Source organism: Rutilus rutilus (genome assembly GCF_951802725.1).
Source record: "Rutilus rutilus genome assembly, chromosome: 11".
NCBI classification, from domain to species: domain Eukaryota; kingdom Metazoa; phylum Chordata; class Actinopteri; order Cypriniformes; family Leuciscidae; genus Rutilus; species Rutilus rutilus.
The window spans coordinates 27,529,039-27,547,841 of record NC_140216.1 but is presented as its reverse complement, the minus strand read 5'-3'; the positions used below and the strand labels follow the sequence as shown (position 1 = coordinate 27,547,841).

The 18,803-nt window shown below is 38.8% G+C and overlaps 2 protein-coding genes across 6 annotated transcripts in view; one reads left to right on the top strand and one right to left on the bottom strand.

Annotated features, from left to right (window-relative positions):
* pals2b (protein associated with LIN7 2, MAGUK p55 family member b) overlaps positions 1-1,702 on the top strand; it is a 34,927-nt gene extending 33,225 nt beyond the window's left edge. For all 5 annotated transcript variants that reach the window (XM_084422638.1, XM_084422639.1, XM_084422637.1 and 2 more), the window contains one exon: positions 695-1,702. In XM_084422638.1, coding sequence (XP_084278764.1) covers positions 695-871 — 177 coding nt within the window. In that variant the 3' untranslated portion in view covers positions 872-1,702. The remainder of the gene's footprint in view (positions 1-694) is intronic.
* On the bottom strand, positions 1,697-10,104 carry gsdmea (gasdermin Ea). Its single transcript, XM_084422641.1, has 10 exons — positions 9,888-10,104; positions 7,911-8,119; positions 7,592-7,784; positions 6,826-6,988; positions 5,616-5,736; positions 5,059-5,187; positions 4,770-4,888; positions 2,478-2,826; positions 2,325-2,398; positions 1,697-2,244 (listed from the first exon to the last, which is right to left on the bottom strand). The coding sequence occupies exons 2-10, from the start codon at positions 8,116-8,118 to the stop codon at positions 2,020-2,022; spliced, it is 1,581 nt and encodes a 526-aa protein (XP_084278767.1). The 5' UTR covers position 8,119; positions 9,888-10,104; the 3' UTR covers positions 1,697-2,019.
* Between the last annotated feature and the right edge of the window lie 8,699 nt (positions 10,105-18,803).

Sequence of the window (18,803 nt, the reverse complement as noted above, 5' to 3'; positions counted from 1 at the left end):
ACCACAGACCTTATTTCAAGCATTTAACCAAAAACCTGTGTTGTTTTAAAGTCTTGTGTGAATACTCTAAATATACCATTCTTATCCACTTTAACATCTGTTTTATGTTTCATTCTTTTAAGACCTGGCTACTCACACAGTAAAATCTGACCCTATTTTTAACGCATTAACCAAACCAATAAAGCCAATTGTTACAAACTGAACGTTTAAGAAACATCAGTCAATCAAGCATTCTTTATGAGATTAAGAACACACTAAAAGCTAATGTTTATATATTTAACAACAATATTCAAAGACAAATTACCTTTATGCTCTTTTGAGATTGTCAGCAGCTCAGTGACTGTTGTGCTCTTAAATGTTAGCCATGGGCTCATGAATATTAATCACATTGTCTATATTTGCCCAAGTGATTTGCTGACATCAAAATGTGGATGGTAAAAGATGAAGAGACTAGCCAATGGAATTAGCACTTGCGTGTTAGTCCCTCCCACTGCTGAAGGGAATTAAGGGCTACAGTTATTTCCCATAAACTTCTACAATGTAATTATTATTCCTCAAATCAATGGGACAAATTGAATATTTTCCGAAAGTGACAATGTTCAATCTAGTTTTACAAATGGACTTCATGAATATCTGTCAACATCAGAAGTTCTCTCTTAACTCAAGTAATAATTCTGTTCTCTCGTTCTCACAGGATGTGGACCTGAAGAAAACCGTAGATGAAAGCGCTCGTATCCAGCGGGCGTACAGACACTACTTTGACCTCATCATTGTCAATGACAACCTAGACTGTGCGTTTGAGAAACTTCAGTCAGCTGTGGACCAACTCTGCACTGAACCGCAGTGGGTTCCAGTGAGCTGGGTTTACTGAGGGCACTTTTAGAAGCTCACCATGCAAGTGTATGTGTGTGTTTGTTTACAGTGTGTGTATGATTGGTATCCAAGGTGACTGATATGGGGCAGAGTGAAGTTAAGTGTTTGGAATGACCAACCAAATGAGTGTCATCTCCTCCGCAAAAGCACCGTTAGCCCAAACGTTTTTTTCTACTCAAACTGAAAGGGAAGAGTACTTATTTATTTTAGTATTTCTATGTTTTTAACGGAAATCTTTCTATTTGTAACTTCTTTGGAGTTGGAAGAAAAGAAAAACGAGGAAAACTAAAACCGGCCTTGGCGAATCAGAGGCCATATTTTTTAATTTATTATTGTTGTTATTTTTACATGTGTTCCTCCTTCATTTTGTAGTTCCTGAACCTACTGTGATGTTTTAATTTATACTCAAATGAAGGACTAACCTGACGGAGTGTAGCAGGCCAAGGGCTTACTATATGTAGAACATTTCAGATCCTCTTAACCATTTGTTCGCTTATCTTCATATCTAAGAGATGTATTGAATCTTTTATGCAAAAGTCCATATCAATGTGTGCAGTTTGTTTTATTTCTAGTGTGTTTTGTAAAATTTCATTCACCATTTTTGTCTTGCACAACATTGGGCTGCACATTGTGTCTTTGTCTTATGATCCTGTCATTTTCTTTGAAGTCTTTTAAGGAACCGAACAAATAGGCCTCTTGATTTCAGCTGTTTCGTGTTTTTTTTTCTTTCTTGTCAGCATTCCAGAATGTCATAAACTCTCTGCCAAATGTATTTTTGTCTCTGTGTCAACAAGACCTCAACAACAAGGCAATAAACATGCTGACCATTTTTACTCTTTATTCCTCTTTTCCGTTTATTAATAAAAGTGCATGATACACTTAAATTGAAGCTTTTTGGAGAAAATATATGTATGTGCTCTTTATCTGTAGAGATACACAAATCAAATGCCAAAAAGAAAAAAGTATATATATATATTATTAATATGACAAAATATCTGATAAACTGTAGCATCCCTAACAAAAATAAAGACAAAATGAGTAATACTGCTGCATTAAAGTGTGTAATTTCTGTATTACTAACATGTCGTAATCCGGAAAAACGTACACACTTTACACATTAATAGGCCATTTTAGCCATCAGAAAAATCATGCATCACTGAGGGAAGCAAGGCCATGGATGGCAATGCACAGTACCATAGGAAGGAATCCCTCTCCGCATGTCATTTCTGAGGTTAGTGTGTCATTCTCTTTCCTTAGTAAAACATTACATGAATTAAAAAGTGCCTCCACTCTGCGGAATTCATCGTCACTTTGTGGGAAAACAGGGATGGTGTCCTTGCAGAGTGGCTTGATAGAAGTCAGATGAATTACCTTGGTATACAAAATAAACATATTTTAATAAAATAACCTACAAATCCTCAAACATTAATGCAGAATCTGCAGAAACTCACTAAATACTGTAGACTTTTGAGACGTTCAGAAGTGCAGAACGGTTCTAGCAGGTTCAGTCCAGCATCCGTCAGCTCTGATTCAAAATGAAACAGTATGAGTGAAAACAGAAAGAGTTTTGTACACAAGATATCTCTGAGTTTAGGTGTGCAAACCTTCAAGAGCGCTGATTAGCATTTTAATGGCATGCATAAGCTCCATGCTCTGCTTGCTTGCTTTTGTTGAGCATCCGTTCTGATGGGAAATCGCCGTGTGATGACCATTCTGTTCTTCTGGTTTGCGGCTTGATCCATTTAACTCGGATGCCAAGGAAAGATCACTGTGATTGGCTGTTGATATCTGACATCCATTATAACTGGACAATGGCGTTGATGTGGAAAGTCCATTCTTGTCAAGTGGTTCACACTTCAGTAAGTCTAAAAACTCACTAATAATCTGGCTCTGTTTTTCAGGCAGCTCGCTGGTTAGGAAGTCTGGAGTCTCACCACTGCTTAACATATCACTCTGAAAGACAGAAAGACCATGAGATAAGACAAAAATAAATAGAAGTGATAAAAAATAGGTGTATATATATATATATACACTCACCTAAAGGATTATTAGGAACACCATACTAATACTGTGTTTGACCCCCTTTCGCCTTCAGAACTGCCTTAATTCTACGTGGCATTGATTCAACAAGGTGCTGAAAGCATTCTTTAGAAATGTTGGCCCATATTGATAGGATAGCATCTTGCAGTTGATGGAGATTTGTGGGATACACATCCAGGGCACGAAGCTCCCGTTTCACCACATCCCAAAGATGCTCTATTGGGTTGAGATCTGGTGACTGTGGGGGCCATTTTAGTACAGTGAACTCATTGTCATTTTCAAGAAACCAATTTGAAATGATTCGAGCTTTGTGACATGGTGCATTATCCTGCTGGAAGTAGCCATCAGAGGATGGGTACATGGTGGTCATAAAGGGATGGACATGGTCAGAAACAATGCTCAGGTAGGCCGTGGCATTTAAACGATGCCCAATTGGCACTAAGGGGCCTAAAGTGTGCCAAGAAAACATCCCCCACACCATTACATCACCACCACCAGCTTGCACAGTGGTAACAAGGCATGATGGATCCATGTTCTCATTCTGTTTACGCCAAATTCTGACTCTACCATCTGAATGTCTCAACAGAAATGGAGACTCATCAGACCAGGCAACATTTTTCCAGTCTTCAACTGTCCAATTTTGGTGAGCTTGTGCAAATTGTAGCCTCTTTTTCCTATTTGTAGTGGAGATAAGTGGTACCCGGTGGGGTCTTCTGCTGTTGTAGCCCATCCGCCTCAAGGTTGTGCGTGTTGTGGCTTCACAAATGCTTTGCTGCATACCTCGGTTGTAACGAGTGGTTATTTCAGTCAAAGTTGCTCTTCTATCAGCTTGAATCAGTCGGCCCATTCTCCTCTGACCTCTAGCATCAACAAGGCATTTTCGCCCACAGGACTGCCGCATACTGGATGTTTTTCCCTTTTCACACCATTCTTTGTAAACCCTAGAAATGGTTGTGCGTGAAATTGCCAGTAACTGAGCAGATTGTGAAATACTCAGACCGGCCCGTCTGGCACCAACAACCATGCCACGCTCAAAATTTCTTAAATCACCTTTCTTTCCCATTCTGACATTCAGTTTGGAGTTCAGGAGATTGTCTTGACCAGGACCACACCCCTAAATGCATTGAAGCAACTGCCATGTGATTGGTTGATTAGATAATTGCATTAATGAGAAATTGAACAGGTGTTCCTAATAATCCTTTAGGTGAGTGTATATATATATAGGTTTTTTTTTTTTCTCCTCTGAAAAATTTATCCCTAAAATATATATTCATAATAACTACAAATTTAATATAGAGAAATAAATAGCATGTCCTGTTTTTGCCTAGTTGGACGTGTTCCTGGGTCAGCATATTTTGTTGATCCTGGAACAGCATTCCTGTCTGAAAATGTACCCCAAGTTTACCCCTAAACCTAATAAGTTATTCCTAAAATCAAAGGGAAATGATAGCTGGATAACACTGATATAGAAACATCTAACCCTAAACTTGACATAAACTATAAACTTGTTAATCAAATCTGATTGGTTGATTGGAATGTTGTTCCATGATCAACAAAGAAGTTGATCCAGGAACATGTTGCACTTGGTGAAATCAGGCTACCCAAAAAAGCATGTGTGTGGGCACAAGCACAAAATAGAGAATTTATGGGACATGTTACCTTTAAACACTGTTAAATGAGGAAAAAAGGAGGGGAAAAAACTATAGAGACAATAAAAACAAATCTTTAAAATCATCCAAGGGGACAGACAGGAATCCCCTATTTATACAATTTTACAATACCCTTGTGCAGTATGAGTACAAGATTAGCAAGCAATGTTCCTTTCTTTCAAACTATCACTCACTCACTCTACCCACCAAAGCTGACAAGACAGATCGGTCCAACAGAATTTTCCTCAACAGGAGCAGGATGGAGGAACGGCTTTCAGTAGACAAGTCATCCAGCGCACAAAACTTAGTCTGAAAATCTGCAAGTGCTGCAAGGAGACCAAAAATATATATCTTTAAACAAAAATGAAAGGGTCTCACTATGGCAATATCCTAATAACCAGGCAGGAACTTGAAAAAGGGAAACAGGAATAAATGGCCAATTCTACTTCTGCTTCACACATACTTGCACAGCACACAAAGGAACTGAAACACACACCATCTTTCAGGGTACCAATTGGGAAACCTTCTTGGATCAGTGGCCGTTGACCATCCACCTCTGATAAAGTGGGCGAGGGATTCCAGGAAGTGTCATCTGCTTCTAGTCCACTAGACGTGACACACAAATCTAAACTCACACAAAAATCAAAGGTCCAAATAAATGTCCAGCACACCTGTCTTACTGATGTCCTATTATGTATGTTTTTTTTACATTTTCAACTTTTTTAGCATGTAATGTAACAATGTAACAATGTAAAACATGTGAAAAACTATTTGTTTTTTTGAACATTAAAGCATGAAAACCTATTTTAGTAGACCCCAAAAGCAAAAATAATTTGAAAAATAATAGGTCCCCTTTAAACAAGCAATAATAGACATAATAGGTCCCCTTTAAGCAATGAAAATAATGTATATAAAAATAATAATAATACATTTAAATACAAAAGAATCAATTTAAATAAAAAATGAATTAAATATTAATTAATACATTTAATAATAATAATAATCAAAAAGAACTGTAGCCTTCGCCAGCCACATACAGTAAATGTCACTGACCAAAGTAGCCGTCACTTTCGATGGTCATTTCAATGACACTGTAAGCAATCACAGTGTCCGGTGGGATGTCTAATGCAGTCTCAGAGTCATAGTGTAGATTGCAGCTGTTTTTCACGAACACCTGAAACCATAGAATCACTCAGATAAGGGCATTTATTAAAGCAATGAGCTAATCTCAAGCCCATCACTGTTTACAGTTTTTTTTCAATTGCTTACACACTAAAATGAAAACTTTCCCACAATTAGCAAAACCTTACACTCACGGAGCAAAACACCGGCCTAGAGTTGCACGATTGTAAGCACACGGTCAGCTTCACACTTTTTGCAAAACATTACACACAGTGATTTGCAAAACACTAAACACACGTAAATGGACGGTGTCAGGGTGCGGATGAGAGGGGAAATCCGGAGAGAACAAGGTGGAGGAAGAGGAAGAGGAAAAGGAAGAGGGAGAGGACGAGGGAGAGGAAGAGGGAGAGGGAGAGGAAGAGAGAGAGGAAGAGGGAAAACAACCAAATCCGTGTAACGAAATTCGGTTCCGTTTTTGGAAACAATTGTGGACCATGTAATAAACCACGGACTAATACTGAGGGAGGTGAATTCGTCACTCCAAAAGATTCTTTCTCCAAAAGACGTTGCCTCGCAAATGAAAATTTGCAGCCTGTGATGTTGACAAGGCCCTGTGGCCAGATCCGGCTAGGCGGAGACATGTTTATTTTTTTTTTATTTTTTTATTCGGTACTGAACTGGATTTGTATTTTTAAGTAACAGTATTACCGTAAGCTTACAGTACAAGGGTATGTTCGGTAATACTGTATGAAAACTGGAAAATGTTTTGTTATGAATGTTTTGTTGAAATGTTCAGTATTGGCTGACTTGAGTACATGAAAAGAAATAAATATTTTCATTAGTCTGCACAATTGGTGTCATGTGGTGTTGGTGAATAAATATAAATATATATAAATATAAATATATTTTTACACTGTAAATGCTAAAAGTGTTTTAGGTTGAGCACAACTGATTGAAACAGAATTAGACCATATGATTGTGTTTATATTATGACAACAAAATAAGGTTTTATAAGACATTGTATAGGTCATTTTGCAAATTATCTGAGGTGTTGTGCTAATTGTGTGAAGGGGTTTGAAAAACCGGGCCCTGTTTTCAAAATTGAAAAAAACTGTAATCCCTGAACACACTTCTTACAAACCTCAGAACAATTCCCTCCAACCTTAGCCTTGCAGCCACACTTCTCCTGTTCAGCACAAGAGATGGAGCAGCTGCGGGTGGTGAAGATTCGCTCTGAAAGGAGGGTAAAAACTTTCTTCCTTTTTTGAGACTGCTTGATCAAAGAATGTGTGAGGTCCAATTTCCTACAGGAGTCATCAGGGTTAAATCAAAAGGTGAAGAATGAAGTTTATCTTCTTATATGCATTAAGTATGTTAAAGGAATAGTTTACACAAAATTGACATTTTTGTCATCATATACTCATGTTGTTTTAAACCTGTATGACTTTCCAAAAATATATTTTGAAAAATGTAGGATTTTTTTGTTTGTTTACATGTTTACATGCACGTCCTGAGTTACATGCGTTCCTGGGTCTAAATTTTTTGGATAGGAATGTTGTTCCAGGATCAACAAAATATGTTATGTGAAGAGATTTGCTTGTGTCAAGCGATTTAAGTCTTTCCTCTGATTACTGGAAATAATCACTTAATTGGTGCACATGTGCATGCAGTGATTTCAAATCAATTCAATATTGTTTTGGACAGTTTCAAAATTCTTCAAAATTTCAGAATAAAGTCCTCCAAAATTATTTTTGGATGAACTGTCCCTTTAAGAGACTCAACAGGGTTGTGTTCTGAATAGATTTTCCAAATTATGATAAAAAAAAAAAAACCTTAAAAATACTCTTTAGTTCGTAATTATCAAATTAAAATAAAATGATATACATATTAAAGTGTTTTTCTCTAACCGTCCTTTGGAGTCATTCATTAGCGTCTGAATATCCACGTATTCCGTCTGAAGTTTCCCGAGGGATAAATGAAGTTTTGATGTGCCCTGTCCTTTCATATTTAGGTTGACAGCTGCAGCTCCCACGTCTACAGATGCTTCAATGAAGTTTGTGTATATTCCCTCATACCTTCCCAACTCTTTCACCTTACACACTGTTTAAAACAAAGAGGTTTTCATTTGGACAAAAGATATTTCCATTTAGGCATATTTTGCCCAACACAAAACACATCTGTTTAAGCTAAAAACATCCTGAGATACTTATTTGCTATTCACTTTACCTGGTTCAATTTCTTCCCCATTCAGCAGGTGATTGAGAGTGAAGGGTGTGGGTCTGTATTTAGTTTTCTGCCAGAACCACACTTTCGGGATTTTCAGCACCACCGCAAGCGGCTGGAGGTATTTGGAATCATTCGAGCTGGAAGCCGCAATCAGAGCTCCCTCAGGATCTATCTGTTGGACCAGCTTCTTCGACGCTCTCTTAAACATCCTTTGCACAAACACGTGAACAGGCAGCATTAAACCACATTGGAAAATGTGTACACTTGATGAACATCTTTACTCATTGACTTTTCTCAAGGATGCAAACTGTAAAATACCCTAATTTTGATTGCACAATCCTTTATTTGTTTGGAAACCACAGAATCATCATAAAATACGCAAAACTCCATTCACAGATGATTCCTTTGTAAGTTACGCAATGTGATGAACCTCAAAAACACTAAATGTGCAGAAACTGGTTACCAAAGAAGTTTTCGCTTCTTGCCAAAAACATGAAGTAAATCCAAAAAGGGGAATATGACAGATATTATGAATAGCAAGGATTAAGTGAGATTAGAGAAAGCTCACAACAAATCAAAATGTCAGAGATGCTGTGAATGAAATAGCATTTCAGCTGCATCTGTACACAACACATGGTGGCTTATGGGTGTTACAGATATGGTTCATCATACTAATAGAGTAAGACAACATAAAACCTACCTCTCTATAAAGGGCTTAAACAAGGACAAATGAAGCTATACTGGCAGTTGTGTTTATGATGAACAACAGGTGTTAAACAAACTCTCCTCAAGTTTCTAATGTCATTCTGAGGCTCCTTATTTTTAAAGGGATAGTTCACCCAAAAATGAAATTCTGTCATTAGTTGCACCCTTGTGTTGTTCCAAACCTGTATGAATTTAATTCTTCTGTGGAACATAATTCGGACAACATAATGGTAAATTTGTCAATTGAGTTACAAAGAATGGAGCTAGGAGCTCGCAAACGTTTGAAGCTTGATAACTTCAGTCATCACCATGCATTGTAATTGCGGGGAAAAGAAAGACTAGCGCATCTTCAAAACTTTCTTTTTTTCTTCAACGTTCATCGGAACAAAATGAGGGTGAGTAAATGATGACAAAACTCTGTAGACAGAATGAAAGTTTGAAATGTATATCTGAGTAATAAAAATGTATGGCGGGGCTTGATTTTGAATTGATTGGATCGTCGGATGGTTGTGGTTTACTATTGCTGTGATCTCATGTGAGTGACAGGTCGTCCCGTCCTCTTGTCTGTAAACATTCAGAGAAGTCCTTGCAAGAAGGAGGGTAAATTATTTTTGATTAATGATTATGAGGGCACATTATTATTATTATTATTATTATTTTTTTTTAGATGATGTGCTTGGGTAAATTATTTATAATAAATACTGCAATATTTAAAAATAATAAAAAATTATACATTTTTATTTCATGGTGACTAATTTTGGGGTGAACTTTTTGGATGAGCCGGTTATGAATCATGCACTTGCCCAAAAAAGGTGTAAAGAGAATATGATTCTGTACATCAATAATGGTTATTTTAATGGATTTGCAATGTAACCATGGTAATAAAGTAGCCTACAAAAATACATGTAATTTTAAAATGCAGCACTCAATTGTATTATTAATAAGGGGGTGCTCTATCTCTCTACCCAAAAAGGTTTAAAAGACACCAGCTCAAAATCCTTTGTTTTATTGACGCAAATGTGGCACAGGAAGTAAGCAAAATGGACGGAGTTCTTCAAAAAGACTTAAGAGGATGTTTAAATAACCTCAGTCACAATAGAATGAGCACAGCAGACCAACATTCATCTCCAAACTTACCACTTCATTTACATCACATAGACATAGGCTGTTGAATTCGCGTACATTATTAGCTATTATTACAGTCCAGTGAAGCAAGAAATCAGGCGATCAAGAGTAAGATTTGATAGATATGTTTTTAAGTAGGCTACATACCTGTATCTGTTAGTCAGACTCCTTGTTTGCGCTAGATCAACAGCCAAAGATCTGAAAAAGCGACGGATTATGAAGAAACGATGAAGAATATGAATTCATACAACAACTGCTTTGTTTAAGAGACAAGTCCACAGTATTTCTCGTATTAGAAAGTGCAAAAAATTCAGCACGTTCACTCAGATTTAAACGTCTTCTCTCGACTCCTAACTAAAATGTCATCTCACACGTGTTGCATCGGGGTTTTTGATAGATGCGCGCGGACGGACGAGACTCAAGTAAGTTACCAAAATGTCAGGAGGAGGCGGTACAATATAGCCTAGGGGGGTTTTATCTTCTTGCTTCCTTGCTCAAGTTTGGGTTCCACATGAACAGAACCATAAATAATCTTGGGACAAGCCCGATTTTTAACTGATCACGTAAAGCGAGTGAAATATGCAGAGTTTGGTTGACTGAATTGTCTAGAATAGACTTACAAAAATGTAAATGAACATAGATCAGTTAAACTGAAATAATTATAAACCAGTAATAAAAAGTTATCAACATTAAATATTTCGTTTTTGACTGAATGCAGTGTAGAATGACAAACAAACAAATAAACGTGATAAATTAACGTGAAGTAGCCTAAATAAATAATTAAGCTAATAGCTTGGTTATAGCCTAATGTGAGATAATTTGTATAAAAAAGAAAATAACTTTGAGAAGTGATTTGTATAAATAGGTGAATAACTGGTTATGACGTGCTTTGCGCATGGGCGTCAGTTTGGTTTGTAATGTGCTGGGGACAGAGATGCATTCGGAAGTGCATTTTCAGAAGTGCTGGGTACAATGACGCATTCATTTTTTTTTTCTCTCTTTCGCGCAGGTTATGTTTTGAAAGACGATGTCCTGTAGCTCAGGCACGGCCCCACTTTTCAACAGGCCCACCCCCCCAAAAAACTTTTAATACTATACTATATACTATATGCGTATATAGCCTACTATATTCTAATTTTGTAAATAATTATAAAAAATAAAAAAATCGCCAATTAGCTCATAATTTGTGCTAAAATAGTGTTTAGCTGGTTACTGATGTTTCTGCGCAAGTTCAGCAGACAGTGAGGTTCGGGTTTGTTCCGATCAGAGCTCGTGAGCGGAGAGCGCATTTCTGAATATTCCGCTCCGCTCGTTCATTCCGCAGGGTCGCTCGCTCAACAGTCCTGTTGCCTGGTTCGAAAATATGTGGAATAAGGGCTGCTTCCGACTAAAAGTTTTTTTCCTAGTCGACTAGTAGGCTAGTTGTTCATTTAAGTCATTCGTGGACAAATCGCCCCTTTATAGTAATTTAATTACTTATAGCCTACAGCGGCCATTCCCAAACTGTGGTCCGTGAGGGTACTGCAGGTGGTCCGTGGAAAGGCAAAATCAAATAATATTTTTTTTACCTTCATTTTACCAGGAAATTCCCATAAAAAAATATATAAAAAGTAAAACGAATATGTAGGCCTATATTGATATAAAATGTAAATTAAATTGTCAAGTTATTGTGTGATTACTAAAATAGTGGTGCTCGGCCGTGTCACATTCAGTGCCGTTAGACCACAACATTGGTTCGGTGGATAGCAACAGGTTTTCTGAAGAGAAAAGGGAAGAGGCAAATATGTTCTCATTATCACATCACACGCATAGCCTTAGGCATAGGCAGTTTATATGAAACGAAATGTTTATAAATGGAATGAATAAGGCCTGTTATTATTTTAATTTCCAGTTAGTTTCTTGATCTCGCGTTTCTGAAATGTTTTGCGGATGTGCTGTTAAGTGGACAAACTCAAGCCTATAGGTATACTTTTTGAGGACTTGTAAAACTCTGAAGATTAATAATCTCCTAAAATCGCCAAAGGTTTTGAAATGTTGACTATATCCAAGTGTTCTTATTACTGTATAGATTTCATACTCCATTGCTAGCCTATGGAAATAAGCCTGTTGTTCAAATGAACCTGATTATGCCCTCGGGCGCTTGAGTAAATAAATAAATAAATAAATAAATAAAATAAAATATGTGGCAGCCGTTGTGTGCAGTAAACTTTCTTTTAACAAGCCTGTTGTAGCCTAGGCCTAGGCTACTGATGTGATGACCAATTATAGTTTTTGTGCTAGTAGGCCTAAAGCCTGTTTTATACTTCTGCGTCGAACTGCCGCCGTAGCTACGTCGTAGGCTGTATGTAGCGCGCGTACCCTTCGGCGTACCCTGACGTGCACCTCTCCAAAAATGTAACAACGCGTCAATTCTACGCGGACACAAGCGCTGTGATTGGTCTGCCAGAACCCCTCCCTCGGGGTTTCATGCTCCCCAGGTGCGCGTCAACGCGGACAACGACACAGAAGTATAAATTAAAACCAACACGTTGCCTACGGCGTATAGGCTCCGGCGTATGTCCGACGCAGAAGTATAATGAGGCCTTAAGCCTATTTAGAGGTAGCCTACAGATTAATTCAGGTAGGACTCTGTGTAGACACATTTTATTATGTGTATTATGAGGTGGTCCGCGAAAATTCTTGATTACAAATAGTGGTCCACACACACAAAAAGTTTGAAAACCCCTGGCCTACAGGATAATGAGCGTTTACGTAATATAGCCGCGCACGACCGCACGCATAAAGCTTGCCACAAAGAACCGGTAAAAGTAATGATTATGAATGCGTCTAAATGTGTCTAAATACGCTGTGAATGGAGCTCGCTCACTGCACTGCTCTCGCCCGCTCTCACTGCTCACTCGCTCGCTCACTGCTGCGTCACGTGATTGTTGCGGTGCGTTCAAATACAGATATTTATTTTAAAAAAGACAAGTTATTTCGAGTCATTTACCTCAAGTCCGAGTCAAGTCTCAAGTCATGAATATCAAGTCAAAGTCAAGTCAAGTCTTTTATTAATATTTGTCAAGCAAGTCTCAAGTCCTAAAATTTGCGACTTAAGTCTGACTCGAGTCAAGTCATATGACTCGAGTCCCCCATCTCTGCTAAATACGCTGTGAATGTGAATGTGCATTATACGCTGAGTTTCGGTTCATTTATGACAAACTCCAGTTCACTCGCCGGCGCCTCCATGTCGTGATTCTGCTATATTAAAATTAAGATATAATTAATACAAAACGAAATTAAATTTAAAGAAAGGCAGCTGTTCTGTTTGAGGTCTCTGTGAAAGTTGTAAAGCAGTCTTTTAGTGCCGCTTTCAGAGCGCTCACGTCCGTAACCGAGAACTGACACGTTGTTTTTTCCCTCCTAAATGCGAACACGAAAAATAAAATAAAATAAATATTATAATGTTTTTTTTGTTGGGTCAGACAATGATTACCAAATTTCTCTCTCATATTGCTCCTCATAACCACTGTAAAAGGGTAAAAAAAAAATCGAACCAAAAGTCAAATTAATATGGACGGAAGTTAAAAGTGGTGGGTACAAAATGACTCATGACGAAATCTGGTGGGTATACGATCCCGACCGACCCCCCCCCCCCCCCATGGCCTATGGCTTTGCGCCTAAGTCACTCAAAAGGTAATAAGTGAAAGTGTTTTGTGCAGAAGAGCGAAAGATAGCCCAACAGAAGCGCGTGCGTCGACGCCATGTCAGAATTATCGAAAAGCGAAGGCTACACTTTCTCTTAGAACTCGTAATCCACATTTGTAAACGCAGAATTTTCTGAGATCGCCCACTTGTAGGCTACCACATGACCGATGGAGATTTATTTAGGCGTTGATAGCTCTAGCTTTTGTGTGAGATGTAGACCTGGAAAATTCAGGCAAATTAATTAAATCCTAAAACGACATGAACATTTAGATAATGCATGTACATTTTCTAGGCATGCCATGCTCTAAAATATTTTTTATCAAGCAGAAGTTGTGAGTAATTTTTCAAAAAGTGCCCATAGATTAAAATAGGTAAAACAGGATGTTAACATCTAAACTGTTAGAGGAATAGTTCACTTAACAATGAAAAATTCTGTCATCATTTACTCACCCTCAAGTTGTTTCAAACCTGTATGAATGTCTTTATTCTGCTGAATACAAAGTAAGATATTTTGAAGAATGTCGGTGACCAGACAGTTGATGGACCCCATTGACTTCCATGGTAAGAAAAACAAAAACAAAAACAATGGAAGTCAATGGGGTCCATCAACTGTTTGGTTACCGACATTCTACAAAATATTGTAATGTGTGTTGCGTTTTGGGATATTGTCTTGGCAACTAATTAATGAGACTGATTGAGAAATGAGAAACACCGGGGCTGGAGCTGTATATTGAGAGACTGGGGGTGGAAAAAGGTTTAAATGGAGTGCAAAAGACGATGGAAGGGGGCTCAGTTCCAGTTACATTGTTAACAACAAGACGGCGGTACTCACCTTTTTTTGGGAGGGGGGTTTCGTTCGCGGTCGGTTAGGGCCGCCGGCGATGAAGATAGATAGATAGATAGATAGATAGATAGATAGATAGCGGGTGCGGGGAGAGAGTATAGAGATGGGAAGTTAGGAGTGCCGTCGCTACTGTGCCGAATACTGATGCTGTTGAACTGCAAAAGCTCGGCTGGACTTTGCCCTTTTGGAACTGACCTATGGTGGGATTTCCCCTTTTGTGACTGAGACTGTCAGAAGTCAACGTGAGTGCTGAAGTGACGACACCGCTCACATTTCCCTTCACGGAACGGTGTGGAATATCAGTGTGTGCTGTTAAGGAGGGCCCCCAGGTAGTGCAGAAGAAAACGAATGTTGGGGTGGGTGATGATTTGGCACAGGCCCAGCGAGATGATGAAAAGTACAGGTGGTTCTCCCTAAGGCGCTGGTAGCATCTGTGTTAAATCAATTGCACAGTTCGGTAACGGGAGGCCATTTGGGTATTCAAAAATTGCAAGAGAAAGTAAGAGATCGTTTCTATTGGCCAGGGTGGTTTGCAGATATAAGACAGTGGTGTAGGCAATGTGTAGACTGTGCTTCTCGAAAGACACATAGGAAGGCCCCCTGTGCTCCAATGAATTCTTCAGTTACATCTCGTCCTCACGAACATATTGCTTTGGACATTTCGGGGCCTCTACCTGAGACGCCTAGAAAGCATAGGTATATCCTTGTCGTGAGTGATTACTTTTCTAAATGGACTGAGGCATTTCCCCTTCTCAACCAGGAGGCACAGTCAGTTACTTGTGTCCTGGTTGAGGAGTGGATATGTCGCTTTGGCACTCCCCGCAGTATTCATTCTGATCAGGGGCGAAATTTTGAGTCTGCCCTGTTTAAAGAATTGTGCCGACTGTTGGATATGAGCAAGACGCGTAGCTCCCCATATCATCCACAATCTAATGGGTTGGTGGAGCGATTTAACCGTACTTTACTGTCGATGTTGAGTTTGTTTGTTGATGAGAATCAATCCAACTGGGACTGTCTGTTGCCATACGTGTTGATGGCTTATCGAAGTAGTGTCCATGCCAGTACAGGGTTTACACCTTACAAGATCTTGTTTGGACAGGAAATTGTTCTTCCTCTGGACGTGATGCTGAATGTAGGTCATCATGAGAAGTTTGTATCCGCCAGTGAGTATGTGACTGGGTTGGCAGACACATTATCCACAGTGGTAGAGGCAGTAAAGAGACATCAGGCTAAAGCATCCAGGCAGCAGAAGGGGTCATTTGATCTTCGGGCTAATTTGCAGTTCTATTCTATAGGGGAATTGGTGTGGGTACGGAATAAGGCAAAGAAAAAAGGCATTTGCCCAAAACTACAAAGGCGTTACCCTTATAAAGTTGTGGAACGCGTCTCTGATGTATTGTATCGCATGGTGTTAGGAGAGGGGGGGCCGGAGATAGTGGTGCATTTTAACAGACTTAAACCATATGTTCTTTCCTTTCTCTCAGAGACCGCTGTACCCTTGGTCCTTCTGCAAGAGGGAGCTGAGTCCCAGTGCTCAAGTCGGAGGGTGGCCGGCCAGTTAGATGTCCCTTGTTGGGTTCATCGAAGGGCACCTGTGCTTCCTCGTAATTTGGACGGTCCAAAGGAAGGGTCAGCATCAGTGGCTGCTGGTCCTGTACAACAGCCTGTCCAGGAGCCGGATATACAACAAAAGGACCCGGACAGACTGCAGGATGGCTCTACTGTGGTGATGCATCATCCAAAGTTAGAACGCCCACTATGAGAGCGACGTCAACCTGGGTGGACACGGGACTATGAGATGGATTCAGTATGACTCTGGGACGAGTCTGTTCCATTGGGGGAGGGGATAGTGTAATGTGTGTTGCGTTTTGGGATATTTTCTTGGCAACTAATTAATGAGACTGATTGAGAAATGAGAAACACCGGGGCGGGAGCTGTATATTGAGAGACTGGGGGTGGAAAAAGGTTTAAATGGAGTGCAAAAGACGATGGAAGGGGACTCGGTTCCAGTTACATTGTTAACATCAAGACGGCGGTACTCACCTTTTTTTTTTGGAGGGGGGTGTCGTTCGCAGTCGGTTAGGGCCGCCGGCGATGAAGATAGATAGATAGATAGCGGGTGCGGGGAGAGAGTATAGAGATGGGAAGTTAGGAGTGCCGTCGCTACTGAGCTGAATGCTGATGCTATTGAACTGCAAAAGCCCGGCTGGACTTTGTCCTTTTGGAACTGACCTATGGTGGGATTTCCCCTTTTGTGACTGAGACTGTCAGAAGTCAACGTGAGTGCTGAAGTGACGACACCGCTCACATTTCCCTTCACGGAACGGTGTGGAATCTCTCCCCCTGGGTGTTGTCACCAATGAAGTGAGTGAATTCACGTAGTGCTCGGTGTAGTTCTACGGCTTTCCAGGTTGTGTTTAGCCTGTCCTTGTAGTCCCCTCTGTTAATAAAACTGCATATTTTGAGGTACAACATAAGTTGTGGTGGTGTTGTCTTCTGTTGCCAGACCATACTGGCTAAAATAATTAAAGGTGGTGGCAGAAGCCTATTAAGATTTATCGTGATTACAATATCTTCTTTTGTCTTCAGCAGAAGAAATTCATACAGGTTTAAAAAAAAAAAAAACTTGAGGGTGAGTAAATGATGATAGAATTTTAATTTTTAAGTGAACTATTCCTTTAAAGGCACAGTATGTAAGTTTCGCTGCTAGAGGTCACTTATTCAAAACAATAACAAAGGCGGAGCTTGATGACGGTGTGAATGAGCATGGAATCATGGGAGTTGTCGTCTACACTTCCACAGATGATGGAAAGCAATCCGACAGGACTCAAGGCAGATATCGTGTTTCATGAATGAGCTAATGTATAAAAGTTTTATTAGCGTTAGGCCTACTGTGGTATAAAGAAGGGGCCGAGAGCGGAACGAGGCCTGTGGAGCGAATGTTAATGGGAGACGCCCACGCGACACACCAGCCTCGTGTCCCATGGAGGAGCTCTTGAATGAAAGGCCTATAAGAGGGAATGATGGCAGTGAAGGGTGAGAGAGGACCAGGCCTGGAATATTTTACGTTGCTGTTTTCATTATGCTTATGTGCCTTGGTCGGCCGCTGCTGCTCCTTTTGTTATGTTGTGTAGCTAGTTGTCACACTTTCCAGCTGTGTCTAATTATTATTATTATTTTTAAAGTTGGGTACACTAAAAAAAAAAAAAAAAAAAAAAAATCTCAATAGAGTCACTTTAGTTTGGAGAGCAGTTACACATGGAGCATACAGCGATGGCTCAGGTCAAGAAAGAACATATGACGTTCATTGTCCATTCAAAAAAAAAAAAAAAAAAGTGTCATGTTCAGAAAGGGGATCTTCCTATTGTGTTATACAATTATTCCAGCCATTCAGTGATGGAGCAAACAAAGCTCCAAGGGATACCCTGCTAACAATATCTTTAAAATTCATCATATCTAATTCCAACATATTTTCCTCTTTAATTAAAGCTTGTAGAAAAATAAAGAGCTAAAAAGAAGTGGGGAAAAAACACCACGTAATAAGAGTTAAGCAATAGATGAATATCCAAAAGCGTCTGTATAATAAAAACAGGGAAAGTTTCTTAGATTCGTGCTCACTACATTTATTGTGCAAAGCAAACATGTGGTCAGTCATACACTGATGCAATCCGTTTCCAATCCTCTGAAAGCAACAGTCCCAGATCGGTTTAAATTCTTTGCAAGTATGTCACTGATTAAGGAAAGAAATGTTGTGTTTATCGCATCTAAAACACCACACCGACAATTCACAGAAACAGGACAACAGTTATCAAGTGTAACAGGTATACCACATGAGCACACATCACTCTCTCTCTTTCACATACATACACAAAAAAGGAGGACAAGCATGTACATGACATAAAATTACCATGCAGTATACAACTATTCTTTTAGACAATTTATTTTAAACATTTTATATATTTTTTCATTTGTTTTCTATTATTATCCCTTTTAAGAAAGATAAATCCCTGTGCAAATATTATATATATATATATATATATATTTCTACAATGCCGGAGTGGATTTTATGAGTCAGCAATTGATGAACTGTGGCTTTCAAACATTGAATATAGTACCCTGGTGTAAATCTCTTTAAGCTATTCAGTCTAGGTTTCACTCAAAATCAATTGTTATTTAAGAAAAAAAGAGGTATAAATAAAAAATTATATCTTGCACAAAAGAATATCAAGCCTGTTTTTAGGACCACAATTTTTAAAAAATTGCTTGAATATTAATTTCATTATAATTAAGTACCCCAGAATTCTCATTACTGTAAAACTTCTGAAATTTGATTTCTTACAATATTTTATGCTGAAAAAAAAAAAAAAAAAAAAAACAATAGTAAAAGGCAGTACAACAAATACTACCATGTTATATAAACACTCTACAATTTTTCAGATTACAGTAATGAAAATGACAACAAAAATCACATCATAATGCAAAAATTAAAAATCACAATGGTCCAAAAATAGGCTTAATTTACAAAATATAAT